The 14,595-nt window shown below is 46.3% G+C and overlaps 1 protein-coding gene across 1 annotated transcript in view; it reads left to right on the top strand.

The window, feature by feature from the left end:
* The window catches only part of CSMD2 (CUB and Sushi multiple domains 2), a 648,967-nt gene that overhangs the window by 408,343 nt on the left and 226,029 nt on the right, over positions 1-14,595 (top strand). The window contains exon 15 of the mRNA XM_047793175.1: positions 159-353. Within this exon, the coding sequence (XP_047649131.1) occupies positions 159-353 (195 nt within the window). The remainder of the gene's footprint in view (positions 1-158; positions 354-14,595) is intronic.

The following is a 14,595-nucleotide window of genomic DNA, read 5'->3' as shown; positions in this document are numbered from 1 at the left end:
TGGTTTTAGGGTTGGCTGCTCTCCCTCCAGCATGCCAGGCTCTTGGGGGAAGTGGAGGAGGTCTGGGGTTGTGACCATCGTCATGAAGCTCATTTTCTTTGGGGGCCCAGTTGCACAGCTGCTCTGTCTAATCTTGACCTTGACCCTCATCCACACAGCCTTCCGACATAATGAGTGTCCAGATCCAGGCGTTCCAGTGAATGGCAAACGGTTTGGTGACAGCCTTCAGCTGGGAAGCTCCATCTCTTTCCTCTGCGACGAAGGCTTCCTGGGGACTCAGGGCTCAGAGACCATCACCTGCATCCTGAAGGAGGGCAGTGTGGTCTGGAACAGCGCCGTGCTGCGGTGTGAAGGTGCGTGCCCACCGGGCAGGGGTTCGGGGCTGTCAGCAGGAGAGGCCAAGAGGGGGACCAAGGGGCTCAAACCCTGGTGGTCCTCTTCTCCTAGGACCCCAGCGCACTGTCTTGCCCCATGCTGGAGTGGCAGGGGCTTTGTAGAACCACTTTGCATGGAAATCTGAGTTGTAACCAGAGATGAAACCCAAGAAATGCTAGTTCGTGATGTCAGGCATCAAAAACACCTCCTCTTTCAACTGGGACTGCTCTCAATACCAGAGCCATTAGGAGCCCTGCTTCCAGCTCCCGCCCAGGGGAGCGCCAGCAGCCCGATGCAGTGTTGGCAGTGCTATGAGTTTTCACGTCTTTCAAGCCTCCTGCCACTTCTTCCTTCTCCACATGGTAATTGCCCCCAGTTCCCGGGGACCTCTCATAGGCTTGGCCATGGCGCCCTTGCTAAATGCTGTCTTGATATCCTTGCAGTCAATGTCCAGGAGACCAGGGGCAGACCAGCTAGAAAAAAAAACACAGCTTGAAGCAGACACAAGGATGCTCACGGTGTCTCCCCAGGCCTGCCTGGCCTCACAGGCAGGTTTTGACTCAATTTCAGAGACCAGACATCGGGTCCACCCAACTGCAGGCATGGAAACACAAATTAAGCTTCTTGAGGGTAGGAATCATGACATATTTGTGCACTGAGCACAATGCCTGGCACAGAGTAGGCCCTCCATCAATATTTATGAATAATGGATGAAAAGTGAGTCTCCCACAGGCCCCTTGAAGGCAGTGGCGGCTTCCCCTGGGGCAGAGGCTGTGGTTCCCTCCTTCTGGGAGCCGGAAGGCTTCTTCCTCTCATCTCATGTGATGAGCAGGGGTTGGAGCCCTGTGGGACCTCTCTCCATACCCTGTCCCCAGACTCCGATCTAAGTACCCGGCCAGCGAGGAAGAAGGATAGAGGAACAAACAAAGAGGGGGACATGCCTTAAAGCTAGCACTGCCCAAAGCAGACAGGCGAGGGGACGGGGGACGAGAGACCACCGAGAGAGAGCACAGGGCACAGGGCAGAGCATCTGGCGCAAGGTGGGCTTTCAAGTCAGAGGGGCCTGGGGCTGGAATCCTGGTCATTCCCCTTTTCCCTCTGAGCCTCTGTTTTTTATTCAGTTGAAAAGATAGTGAGGAGATAGTAAGATGCACGTGTAAAGGGCAGTTCCGGGCATGGAGTGAGTGTTATCAGTCTTCCGGCTGGTTTGTAAGCTCCACTATGTTAGAGAATCTTCCTTGGCCTTGTATCCCCACAGCTGGCATATTGTTTGACCCTTGCCCGGTGCCTAGCCAGTACAAGTGGATGAATCACTGAATGAATGAGTGAGTGGATGAATGAATGAATGACCTTTTAACCAGCTTGGAGCCTCCGTAACGGCCTCCAGAGCCCTGACTCTCACCAGCCTGCCTTTTGTCTCCTCCCCGAAACTTACCGGCTGAGTCGCTGGGACAAGTGACTTGACATCTCTGTGCCTCAGCTGCCCCAGCTGAAAAGTGCAGTTAATAGCAAGCGCCCCTCACAGGCGGTCTGGAGCAAGCCCTGCTCTTGGAAGCAGTGCCTGGCAGAGAGGCAGCGCTCAGTAAGCACTGGCCCGGGGCATGATTTTAATCTGATTTTCACCATTTCCTCATCAGGCTCACTCAATGAGTATCATTCCACTTCAGGGGATCATGGGGGGGCATGGGGGTATTCATCCTTTGAGGCACCTGTGCCAATAATGGCAGGAACAGGCGTCTTCCTGCCCCCCCTCCTCCATCCCACACCCCGTCCACACAACCTCCTGCGCTATTTTTACCCAGCCGAGTGAGCGCTTTGGAAATAGCATACGCTTTGGTGTCAGGGCACCGTGGAACTCCCAGCATCACCCCCTCCCGGCATGGACCCGATGAACTGGGTAACTCCATCAGCAGCCGGGGGATAATCATATCCTTAGCAGGGGGCTAATCCTGCGTGTCTGATGGGGTTGTTTCTGGGTGAAGCAGAGCTGGGGGAGTCTGGAGGCTTGTTGGCTGGTGGTTTCCCCTTTCCTTTAGGCTGGGCCCCTTTGTCTCCCTTGTTCTCAGCAAGACGTCTTCCCTACTGTCCCTCGCTCGCCTAATCGCTCCCTCTTCTGGTTCCCTTGTTCTTCATGGGCCACCGTGGACCATTCTATCAGACACTTGGTCTCACCATGGCTACCGGTTCCACGGGGCTTGGTCCTCTCTTCCCACCACGACTGTGGGACTTGCAGGGCAGAAGCCCAGGCACCAGTGCCCTCAAGCCTGCAGGGCTCAGTCCCAGTGAAGTTGACCCCTGAGCGGCACAGGACTTAGGAACTACTGAATCCTTCCTCTTCTTTCCACGGCTGGCCCCCCTAAACCAGTTGCTCCCAGACCATGGTTCTGCCAGTGCAGGGTAACACACCAGACCACATGTGACTACAAGGGAACTCAACCTTCCTTAATGGACCGGGGAGTTGGGGGGGGGGGGAGGGGGGTCACTGTTTCCTAGCCAGAGTCTTTTTTTTTTTTGTCTTTTTGCCATTTTCTTTGGGTGGCTCCCGCGGCATATGGAGGTTCCCCAGGCTAGGGGTCGAATCGGAGCTGTAGCCACTGGCCTACGCCAGAGCCACAGCAACGCGGGATCCAAGCCGCGTCTGCAACCTACACCACAGCTCAGGGCAACGCCGGATCGTTAATCCACTGAGCAAGGCCAGGGTCCGAACCTGCAACCTCATGGTTCCTAGTCGGATTCCTTAACCACTGCGCCACGATGGGAACTCCTCCTAGGCAGAGTCTTAATGTTGATTTAAAGCTGTCTCATTCATTCTGTCCCTGGAGGGAGAAAGGCTGAGGTTGGGGGACAGTAGACAACCAGAAATAAGAGCACAGCCTGTTGGAGAGACCCTGACTTGGCATGAGGGAGGGTCTGCTCAGTCCTCCTCAGAATGCTGGGCATTTCATGCCAACCTGGTTTGGGGGAACCTAGGGGAAGAGCGAGAGCCAGACACCACCCAGGGTGGCCAATTCTGGACTTGAAATGGTAGAGCAGACAGGGTAAGATGCTTCTAGAATCTGGCTCCTTTCCCTCCTGCTTTATAATCAGCATCTTTGTCTTTTCATTTTTTCTAATTTTGTTTTTGATTAAGTATCCCCACCTTGTGGACAATTAAATGCGGGAGCTAATGGTCTTTTAAAAAATCTTTTAATATATGCTAAGAGCCTCTTAGCTTTTGAGAGGCTCTAATAAGACAAGGGAGAAAATGGCTCCTTCTCCTAAATTTAGAAAGAAGGATGATCATCTGGCCAATCTCAAGCAGAGGTTGGCAAACTTTTTCTTAAAGGACCAGCTAGGAAGTGTTTTGAGGGCTCCAAGTTTCTCCATTCAACTCTGCCATCGTTAAGCAATAACAGCCTTAGACAAAACACACTTGAATGGGTTGGATTTGGCCCCTGGGCTGTGGTTTGCTGACCCCTGATCTACAGAACAGAGAGCAGAAGAGATCTGTGTGTTTAAAATAAGAAATGTCCTAAGAAAGTCGTGAAGAAGCTACAAAGGAGTGCCTGGTTCTCTCCACACATTCATCTCTTCTGTGTCTCTTTTAAGAAAGGAGTTCCCATTGTGGCTCAGCAGAAACAAATCTGACTAGCATCCATGAGGACACAGGTTTGATCCCTGGCCTGGCTCAGTGGGTTAAGGATCTGGCATTGAATCCGTGAGCTGTGGTATGGGTCACAGACTCGGCTCAGATCCCGTGTTGCTGTGGCTGTGGTGTAGGCCAGCAGCTACAGCCCCAATTCAACCCCTAGCCTGGGAACCTCCGTGTGCCGCAGGTGCAGCCCTAAAAAGACAAAAAAAAAAGAAAGAGAGAAAGAAAGAAAAAAGAGGCAAGGAATCATACATCATCATGCTAAGTGTTTTATAGGCCTCATCTCATTTCGGCCACTCACAAGTCTAGGAAGTAAGTGTCTTTATTGTCCCACTAAGGCACAGAGACATTGTCACTTGCCCAGGGTCCTCCCTAGCTTGTAAGTGACAGAACCAGCATCCAAACCCAGGCTCTTGGCTCCCCCGTTACCGTATTTTTCTTGAATTATATCACTAGAGAAAACATAATTTGAAACATGTTTGTAAAAGACTTAAAAGCATCCACAAATAGGATGAAAAGCAGGTTTTCTACTTTCCACATCCCAGTAGAAAATTGAAACAAAAGGAAACATATTGCCTATTGCAAAAGACAAAGAAAACAGGACACCACATGGAGGCATCAGAAATTGACAGCATAAAACAAAATGACAGCAATAAGAAGAACGTATCAGTTATGGTAATAAAGGTAATTAAACTCCCTATTAGAAGACAAAGACTCTCAAACTGCGTTTAAAAAAATACGCTGCTTAAAAGAAATACATGGGGAAAAAGATAAATTATCTACAGTGAATATGAATTTTCATGTTTAAAGTTGTTCTTGGCAGTTGTAAGAAATTTAAACTATACACAAGTACAATAAAGTTGAAGTGAAAATATTTATTTCCTAATCCCATCCCCCAGAGGAAGATAGTTTAACAGTTGGGTGTAAACATGTCCACATTTTTTTTTTCTCTCTGTCTGTATACTAAATGTGTTACTTCTATAATTTTAAAAAGTCTATAAAAAAGAAAGGTCAGTTCTCCTCACTTCTGTAAGAGGAATCTAAGGGATGATGGTAGTTCATTGACGCATCTAAGGAAGAAGGTGATTACTGAGTTTCTGACATTATTCTATTTAATCTTGTAGAAAAGATTGTTGTGCTCTCTGCACAAGAACCCTGCCAACCAGCAAGGTGAATTGACTTGTCCGAGGTCACCCAGCTGGTAATCAGTGCACGCTTGCTCTGTGCTAAATACTCATTCAAGTGCTTTACCTACCTTTCCCTATTGTATCTTCATGGCAGCCCTATAAGGGAGGAACTGTTATCCTCACTTCACAGATGAGGAAACCAAAGCACAGAGTGGTTAAGTAACTTGCCCAAGATCACACAGCTGAATGAATGGGAGTCAGGATTCAAAGCCAGATATTCTTTTTTTTTTTTTTTGCAATAATTTCATTTTATTTATTTATTTATTATTTTTTTAAAAATATTTTTTTTTATTTTCCCACTGTACAGCAAGGGGGTCAGGTTATCCTTACATGTATACATTACAATTACATTTTTCCCCTAGCCTTTCTTCTGTTGCAACATGAGTATCTAGACAAAGTTCTCAATGCTATTCAGCAGGATCTCCTTGTAAATCTATTCTAAGTTGTGTCAGATAAGCCCAAGCTCCCCATCCCTCCCACTCCCTCCCCCTCCCATCAGGCAGCCGCAAGTCTCTTCTCCAAGTCCATGATTTTCTTTTCTGAGGAGATGTTCATTTGTGCTGGATATTAGATTCCAGTTATAAGTGATATCATATGGTATTTGTCTTTGTCTTTCTGGCTCATTTCACTCAGTATGAGATTCTCTAGTTCCATCCATGTTGCTGCAAATGGCATTATGTCATTCTTTTTTATGTCTGAGTAGTATTCCATTGTGTATATACACCACCTCTTCCGAATCCAATCATCTGTCGATGGACATTTGGGTTGTTTCCATGTCCTGGCTATTGTGAATAGTGCTGCAATGAACATGCGGGTGCACGTGTCTCTTTTAAGTAGAGTTTTGTCCGGATAGATGCCCAAGAGTGGGATTGCGGGGTCATATGGAAGTTCTATGGATAGATTTCTAAGGTATCTCCAAACTGTTCTCCATAGTGTCTGTACCAGTATACATTCCCACCAACAGTGCAGGAGGGTTCCCTTTTCTCCACAGCCCCTCCAGCACTTGTTATTTGTGGACTTATTAATGATGGCCATTCTGACTGGTGTGAGGTGATATCTTATGGTAGTTTTGATTTGCATTTCTCTTATAATCAGCGATGTTGAGCATTTTTTCATGTGTTGGTTGGCCATCTGTATATCTTCTTTGGAGAAATGTCTATTCAGGTCTTTTGCCCATTTTTCCATTGATTGATTGGTTTTTTTGCTGTTGGGTTGTATAAATTGTTTATATATTCTAGAGATTAAGCCCTTGTCAGTTGCATCATTTGAAACTATTTTCTCCCATTCTGTAAGTTGTCTTTTTGTTTTCTTTTTGGTTTCCTTTGCTGTGCAAAAGCTTTTCAGTTTGATGAGGTCCCATGGGTTTATTTTTGCTCTAATTTCTATTGCTTTGGGAGACTGAGCTGAGAAAATATTCATGATGTTGATGTCAGAGAGTGTTTTGCCTCTGTTTTCTTCTAGGAGTTTGATGGTGTCCTGTCGTATATTTAAGTCTTTCAGCCATTTTGAGTTTATTTTTGTGCATGGTGTGAGGGTGTGTTCTAGTTTCATTGCTTTGCATGCAGCTGTCCAGGTTTCCCAGCAATGCTTGCTGAATAGACTTTCTTTTTCCCATTTGATGTTCTTGCCTCCCTTGTCAAAGATTAATTGACCATAGGTGTCAGGGTTTATTTCCGGATTCTCTATTCTGTTCCATTGGTCTGTCTGTCTGTTTTGGTACCAGTACCACACTGTTTTGATGACTGTGGCTTTGTAGTATTTCTTGAAGTCTGGGAGAGTTATGCCTCCTGCTTGGCTTTTGTTTCTCAGGATTGCTTTGGTGATTCTGGGTCTTTTGTGGTTCCATATAAATGTTTGGATTGTTTGTTCTAGTTCTGTGAAAAATGTCCTGGGTAATTTGATAGGGATTGCATTGAATCTGTAGATTGCTTTGGGTAGTATGGCCGTTTTTACAATATTGATTTTCCCAATCCAGGAACATGGAATATCTTTCCATTTCTTTACATCTTCTTTGATTTCTTTGATTAAAGTTTTATAGTTCTTGGCATATAGGTCCTTTACCTCCTTGGCCAGGTGTATTCCGAGGTATTTGATTTTGTGAGGTGCACTTTTAAAAGGTATCGTATTTTTGTATTCCTTTTCTAATATTTCATTGCTGGTATACAGAAATGCAACTGACTTCTGAATGTTAATCTTATATCCTGCTAGTTTGCTGAATTTATGAATCAGTTCAAGTAGTTTTAGGGTTGAGTTCTTAGGGTTTTCTATGTATAGTATCATGTCATCTGCATACAGTGACAGTTTTATCTCTTCTCTTCCTATATGGATGCCTTTTATTTCTTTTGTTTGTCTAATTGCTGTGTCAAAGCCAGATATTCTGATAGCAGAACAATCACTCGGAACCACCAAATGAGGTCAATCTGACTCCCAAGTTCATTTTCTTTTTGTCTGACCACAAAATGGTGGGGGATGGGTTGATGAGGGTCATGAGGCGGCAGGGCTGGAAGAGTCAAGGAAGAGGCTTCCACTGCTTCTCGACATTCACCTTAAGACCCCCAGGGGGCCGGTAGTTAGTGTGGGTATGCCCACATCCACCATAGAGGTCAGAAATGCTGGCTTTGGGGCCAGACCGTCCTGGTGAGGACTCAGTGAGCTCGGGTTCCTGGAATCCCCCTGTTCCATCACCCTCACCCCCACCACCCACCACCCCCTCCCACCCCTCTCCCTTTGCCTCAACTTCAGCATCCCAGGTCAGGAGAGGCGGGTCCTCCCTCACAGGGGACACCAGCTCCTTGTCAGAAACCCAGTTCATTAGCCATCTCATGCAACCTACCACAAACGGGGTCACTTAACATGTGCTTTCTCGCAGTTCTGAGTGCTGGCGGTCCACGGTCAAGGTGCCAGCAGGGCTGCTTTCTCCTGATAGCCCTCTCTTTAGGTAGCAGATGGACGTAGTCTCGCTGTGTCCTCACGGCCTTTTTCTCGGTGTACGTGCATTTCCAGGGTCCCTTCTTCTTATAAGGACACCAGTCCCATTGGATGAGGGCCCACTCTTAGGACCTCATTTCACTGTCATTATGTCCTTAAAGGCCCATCTCCTAAGCCAGTTATATATGGGGGTTAAGGCTTCAACCTATGAATTTGAGGGGACGTAATGCAGGCCTGACACCTAGTATCTCTATCTTTCAACCAGTATTTCATAACTTCTACAAAATATTTATTGAGCACCTACTGTATGCCAGGCACTAGGATAAGGCACTGGGTCCCTCTTTTGTCCTATTGACAAGTTCTTCTCCTAGTTCAAAGCAGAACCCTCCCCCTCTTTTTCTTCTTTCCCGTGTGTGTGTGTGTGTGTGTGTGTGTGTGTGCGCGCGTGCGCGCGCACGCGTGTGAGTGTGTGTTCCCTTTTAACCCTAACATTTTTTCATGGAAATTTTAAATAGAGTGAATAGTAGAGTGAACCCCCATGTGGCCATCACCCAACTTCAACCATTATGAACTCAGGGCCTGTTTTGTTTCATTCATACCCCCCAGTGTTACCAGTATCCCCCCACCATCACCCGGCTCAGGAATTATTGTGAAGCAAATTTCGGGCATCATATTTCATCCACGACATTTTAATGTGTCTCTCTAACAGATGACAAGAACTCTTTAAAATAGAACCCCAGTATTATTACCTTAAAAATATAAAAATAATTATTTCATGCAATCAAACATCCATGATTATCTATCTAATCCTTTCTTTTACAGTATTTTTTTTTTTCAAGTCAGAACCCCAGCGAGGTTCGTACATTACAATTGGCTGCTATTTCGCCAGTCTTTTTAATCGCCACCCCCTTGCGATATTTTTGTGGAAGAAGCCGGGTCCTTTATCCTGAGGAGTCTCCTACAGTCTGAATTTTGGTGATTATGTCCCTGGGAGGTTGTTAAACATGATTCTCTCTCTCTCATATTCCCTTTAATTGGCAGTAAGATCTAGAAGCCTAATCAGAAACAGGTTCTGGTTTGGGGCCAGATTATTTTAAGGCAGGGCTCTTTGCCTCCATCAGATGCACATCATGTCTAGTTATTCCTCTTTGGGTGATATTAAGAGCCATCAGTGATCATAGCCTAGAGACTGCAAAATGGTACTGTTCTCTCTCTTCTTCTTTTATAAGCTGGAATGGTTCCAGAAAACGTGCTTCATCAACTCTTTGGTTACCCCAAGGTATAGTTCATAGAGGAAAGTCAGGAGAAATACTTAATTATTTTCTTTTATCTACCAGTTTTCCTATTAATAAATTCACTGCCTAACATCTTCCAAAGTCGAATATTTTTTCGTATTATTATAATCCAAAGGATTTAAACATATTTGATACATTTAAATCCATTGCAGTTATTACTCGAATTGATTCTTAAATTGCACCATTGGCCGGTTGGGAGCCTTTTGAAGTTGGCCCAACTTCATCTTGTACATTTTCTGTCCTTGACCCAGAATCAGCTGTTTCTCCAAGGAGTCCTGGTTCCTTTTAGTGAGATTTTTAGTATCTGGGCACTTAATACTATTGGGTGGGTCCTTGTTTCTAAGCCTTTTCAACAAACAGAACCAAGAAATACTTTTTAAAAGATAAAATGCATCATGGGTTCATTTCATTCCAAATATAAGAACTCTTTTTCTTTTTCACTGAACTTCCTTGATGTCATGTCTATATCTTCTTTCATTCTTGCCGATAGTCCCAACTTTCCAACACCAACGTAATTCCCATTCTTTAATACACATCAGGAGTCTCAGAATTATAATACCAATACCGCCAACAGCAATATGATTACCAAAAATAGTTTTCATTTTTTTTTCCTTTCAATTCTTGTTTCTACATCCTACTAGGAATGGACTATCAAATTACTGTGTTTTAAAATCTCTTTAACTAGTTTCTTCTTGTGTGATAATGCTACCAACAGATAACAGTAGTATATTCATTTATTTTACTCTGCTTTTAAGTTTTGAGAAATGGCTTATCAAATTTAAATCTTTTTAAAAAATTATGTGGAGTTCCCATCCTGGTGCAGGGGAAACGAATCCAACTAGGAACCATGAGGTTGCAGGTTCAATCCCTGGCCTCGCTCAGTGGGTTAAGGATCCGGCATTGCCGTAAGCTGTGGTATAGGTCGCAGACGTAGCTCGGATCTGACGTCGCTGTGGCTGTGGTGTAGGCCGGCAGCTGTAGCTCCAATTGGACCCCTAGCCTGGGAACCTCCGTATGCTGCGGGTGTGGCCCTAAAAGGACAAAAGACAAAAATAAATAAATAAAGTGAAATGGTTGCATAGTTCCAAAGCTAAACCTCTAAGAGAAACAATATTCTAAGAAAGTCTGGTGTTTATACCTTCCTTCCATAGGTAATTTTGTGTTTGGGGTTTGCCCTTTCATTGATTGTTTTTGTTTTGCGGTTTTCTTGGCCGTACCTGCAGCATGTGGAAGTTCCCGGGCCAGGGATTGAACCTGTGCCACATCAGTTACCCAAGCTGCTGCAGTGACAGCCCCAGACCCTCAACCCACTGTGCCACAAGGGAGCTCCTCCCACCCTTTTCTTAGATGAATGGAATCATACTGTACCCTTGCTTTCACTTCTTACCTCTCTATCTTGCTTTTATTCACTTAATCAAATATTCTGGGGACCATTCCATGACATTATACAGAACATTCCTCAGTCTTGTTTTATAACTGCATAAATAGTCCATTTTGTTGATTACCCCAATTCATTCAGTCAGCTCTCTATGGCTAAACATTTGGGCTGTTTCTATTCTTTGGCTTTTAGAAATAGTGCTGCCTTATATAGCCTGGTGCATATATACGTCTTTTCATATTGTTGCCAGGGTATCTTTGGGGTAGAGTTCTAGAAGTAAAGTTGCTGCGTGAGAGAACAAGGTCCCACGAATTTTGCTGGAGGCTACCAGACTTCCCTGCATAGGGATTGTACCCTTTTGCATTTCCAGAAGCAAAAGGGCACTAGAATTCCTACTTTCCCTTAGCTTCATGTGTCACCAGACTTCGGGTTTTCCCAACCTGATGGATGAGAAATGATTTCTCAGTGAAGTTAAAATGTGTATTTTCTTATTAAGAGCGAGGTTCAGCATCTCCTCACATGTTAGAGACACTACACTTAGGAGTCCTCCCTTCCTCTTCCCTGCCTGGTACGTCCCCACCCCGGGATATGAAGCTGAACTGGAGAGAGTGAAGGACTGAATGAATGGAGGGGTTATTGGGCCAATCATCTGAGCGGAAGAGAGGAAGCACCCAAGGTAACAAAATGATGCGGCAGAGAAAGAAAACAAAATGATGACCACTGAAGGAAAGGGTTGAGTTTCTCTCTCTGGAGACTTTTTTTTTTTTTTTGCTTTTTTAGGACCACACCCACAGCATATGGAGGTTCCCGGGCTAGGGGGTCTAATTGGAGCTGCAGCTACCAGCCTACACCACAGCCACAGCCACGTGGGATCTGAGCCACATATGTGACCTACACCACAGCTCATGGCAACGTTAGATCCTTAACCCACTGAGTGGGGTCAGGGATCAAACCTGCAACCTCATGGTTCCTAGTCAGGTTCGTTACCACTGAGCCGCAACAGGAACTCGCTCTCTGGAGATTTTATAGGGGATCTTGTTGATGGGTATGACTGAAGAGAGAGCAGCCTTGGCAGGCAGCAGTGACCATGTCATCCATGGCTTCCTGGAAAATGAGCGAAGACATCATAGTCCACCCACCAAAGAGCCTGTGCTGAATGGGAGCCGAGAGAGAGTCCCCACTCCCTGCTGAGGCTCAGTACCTGCCTGGGCAGGGGTCCCAGGCACAGAGCAGTAGGCACACTCCTGCCAGCTTCCAAGGTCTCACATGTCTCTTGAAACAATAGAGAGAAACATTGGTCATTTCAGCCACAAGGATGAATGGGTTTGGAAAACAGGTTCCCTGGGAAGTAACAATACCCAGAGGCAAGTACACTTTCAATGTTTGATATAGGCGATGTAGAATTACTTAGTTTCTCCAAGCCTCAATTTACTGAAAATGGGGTAATAATCCCTGCTTATCAAATAAGAATAATAATGGTATCTGCCTCTTAGTGTTGCAGTTGTCACGAGGATAATCCACATTAAGCCCAACACATAGTAAAGTCAATAACCATGAGCTCATGCCTAACAGCTGTGCTTGTAGTGCTATTATGTGCTGCAGGGGGATTTGGAGACAGAGGTCTTGAGGCTAAATCTCTGCTCTAACTTTATTAGCTCTTGATCCAGTCTCTTAGCCTATTTAGACTTAGTTTTCTCCTCCGTACAAAAGGGATAACTTCGGAGTGCGGCTCAGTGGGTTAGGGACCCAACATTGTCTCTGGGAGGATGGGGGTTCGATCCTTGGCCTGGCTCAGTGGGTCAAGGATCTGGCGTTGCCGTGAGCTGTAGGCATGCGGTGTAGGTTGAGAATGCGGCTCAGATCCAGTGTTGCCATGGCTGTGGCGTAGGCCGGCAGTTGCAACTCCGATTGGATCCCTAGCCTGGGAACTTCCGTATGCTGCAGCTGCAGCCATAAAAACACAAGCGGGGCAGGGGATAATTTCATAAATGCCGTGTACACGTAAATGAGCTGATACATGTAGAGTAGTTAGCATCATAAGTCATCAGTAGGAGTTGTGTACTGTTAACATCGTCATCATTGTTATTCTTTTATCTTCTTTGTTAATTAAACTTCCCAGTATAATTTACTATCAAGAATGCTCGACAATTATTGTAGATATTTCCAAGAAGGTTATAGCATTGACAGAGGAAAGGTGTGGCACCTTTGGCTTTATGTCATGAGCCTGAATGCTCAGGGAAATTTGCAAAAATTTGCTGCATAGGAGTGTTGTGTGGCTCTTTATTCCCCTTCCTTTCCAGTCCTATTTAGCACATTTTGGCGTCTGGTAGCCCCACAGCGAGGGGGTCCAAGGGCTTCTTCCAAAGTTGGGAGGCTGCTTAGCATAAGATCTCTGGAGGTGTGCTGTCTTCCTCAGTCTGCATCCACACTCTACTGCTTGCTAACCCTAGATGGGAAGGGTTAGTTACTTAATCTCCATAAGCCTCTGTTTTCTTAGCTGTGAAATGGAGAAAAATAATAGCATCCTCGTCACAGAGCTGGTGTGTCGTGCAGAGGGACCGTGATTAGACATGTGAAGCTCAGCATGGGGCAATGCTGGGCTCTCGGTCCGTGGCCTTGGTCGTGACAGCGGCAACAGCTTTGGTGGCAGTGGAGATCCGCATCCTCACCATGGGTCTTGGGGAGGGAGGTGTCTTATCAGGGTGGGCGAGGTTAGACGGTGCTAACAACCACCCCAGAACTCAGTGGCTTAAAAGCATCACTTCCACCCTCAACTGATTGGTCCAGGCGGTCACGTGGCCTTGCATACATGGACGTGAAAGGGATGGAGAGTGAAATCCAACTGTGGGCCCCGAAGGGGGAGTATTGGACTAGGTCTAATGACCACCGCAGGGGCCGAGGGTCTGGTTGCAGGAAGAGGCAGGAGTGATGGGAAAGATGGGAGAGGGTGGAAAGCGGAGGGATGGGAAGATGGGCAGAGAGCGCCAAGGGACCGAGATAACAGGGCCTGCAAGCTCGGAGCCAGCATGAGACAGGCCCAGACCCCGTGGGTCGTGTGGCTTTACCTGCCTTGAACTACACACATCCTGCCGTCCACTCACTTACTCATTCAAGCGGTGGTCACTGGGGGACCTCTGTGTGCCTAACCCCAAGCGAAGGGCTGGGGATTCGAGTTGTATAAGATTGAACAATATGGAGTTCCCGTTCGTGGCTCAGTGGTTAACGAATCCGACTAGGAACCATGAGGTTGTGGGTTCGATCCCTGGCCTCACTCAGTGGGTTGAGGATCCGGCATTGCCATGAGCTGTGGTGTAGGTCTCAGACGCGGCTCGGATCCGGAGTTGCTGTGGCTGTGGCGTAGGCTGGCGGCTACATCTCCAATTAGATCCCTAGCCTGGGAACCTCCATATGCAGTGGGAGCGGCCCAAGAGATGACAAAAAGACAAAAAAAAAAAAAGACTGAATAATATGGTCCCTGAGCTCAGGGAGCTCACAGTGGGGCAGGCTGTATGGGGCTCTGACCAGCTCCAAGGCCAGGGCGCTGGGTGCCAGCCATGCCCAGTGGGCTCATGCTTCTGCCAGGGGCCTGACAATGGAGTAAGGAACAAAGAAAGAACCAGGGTGACCCAAATATGAGCTGTGCTTCAGCCCTTCTAGAATGGCAAAGAACTTGGCTTAAAGGATTCTTTTCATTCCCCTCCCGTGGCCCTTTATAAAACTCCAAGTGATGTCGCTGGATGTATCTATCCATCAAGGTCCCCAAAGACAGAACTCACAGTTTTTACAGTTTATGTCATTCTC

Source organism: Phacochoerus africanus, chromosome 8, assembly GCF_016906955.1.
Source record: "Phacochoerus africanus isolate WHEZ1 chromosome 8, ROS_Pafr_v1, whole genome shotgun sequence".
NCBI classification, from domain to species: domain Eukaryota; kingdom Metazoa; phylum Chordata; class Mammalia; order Artiodactyla; family Suidae; genus Phacochoerus; species Phacochoerus africanus.
This window is presented reverse-complemented; position numbering and strand designations above follow the sequence as displayed.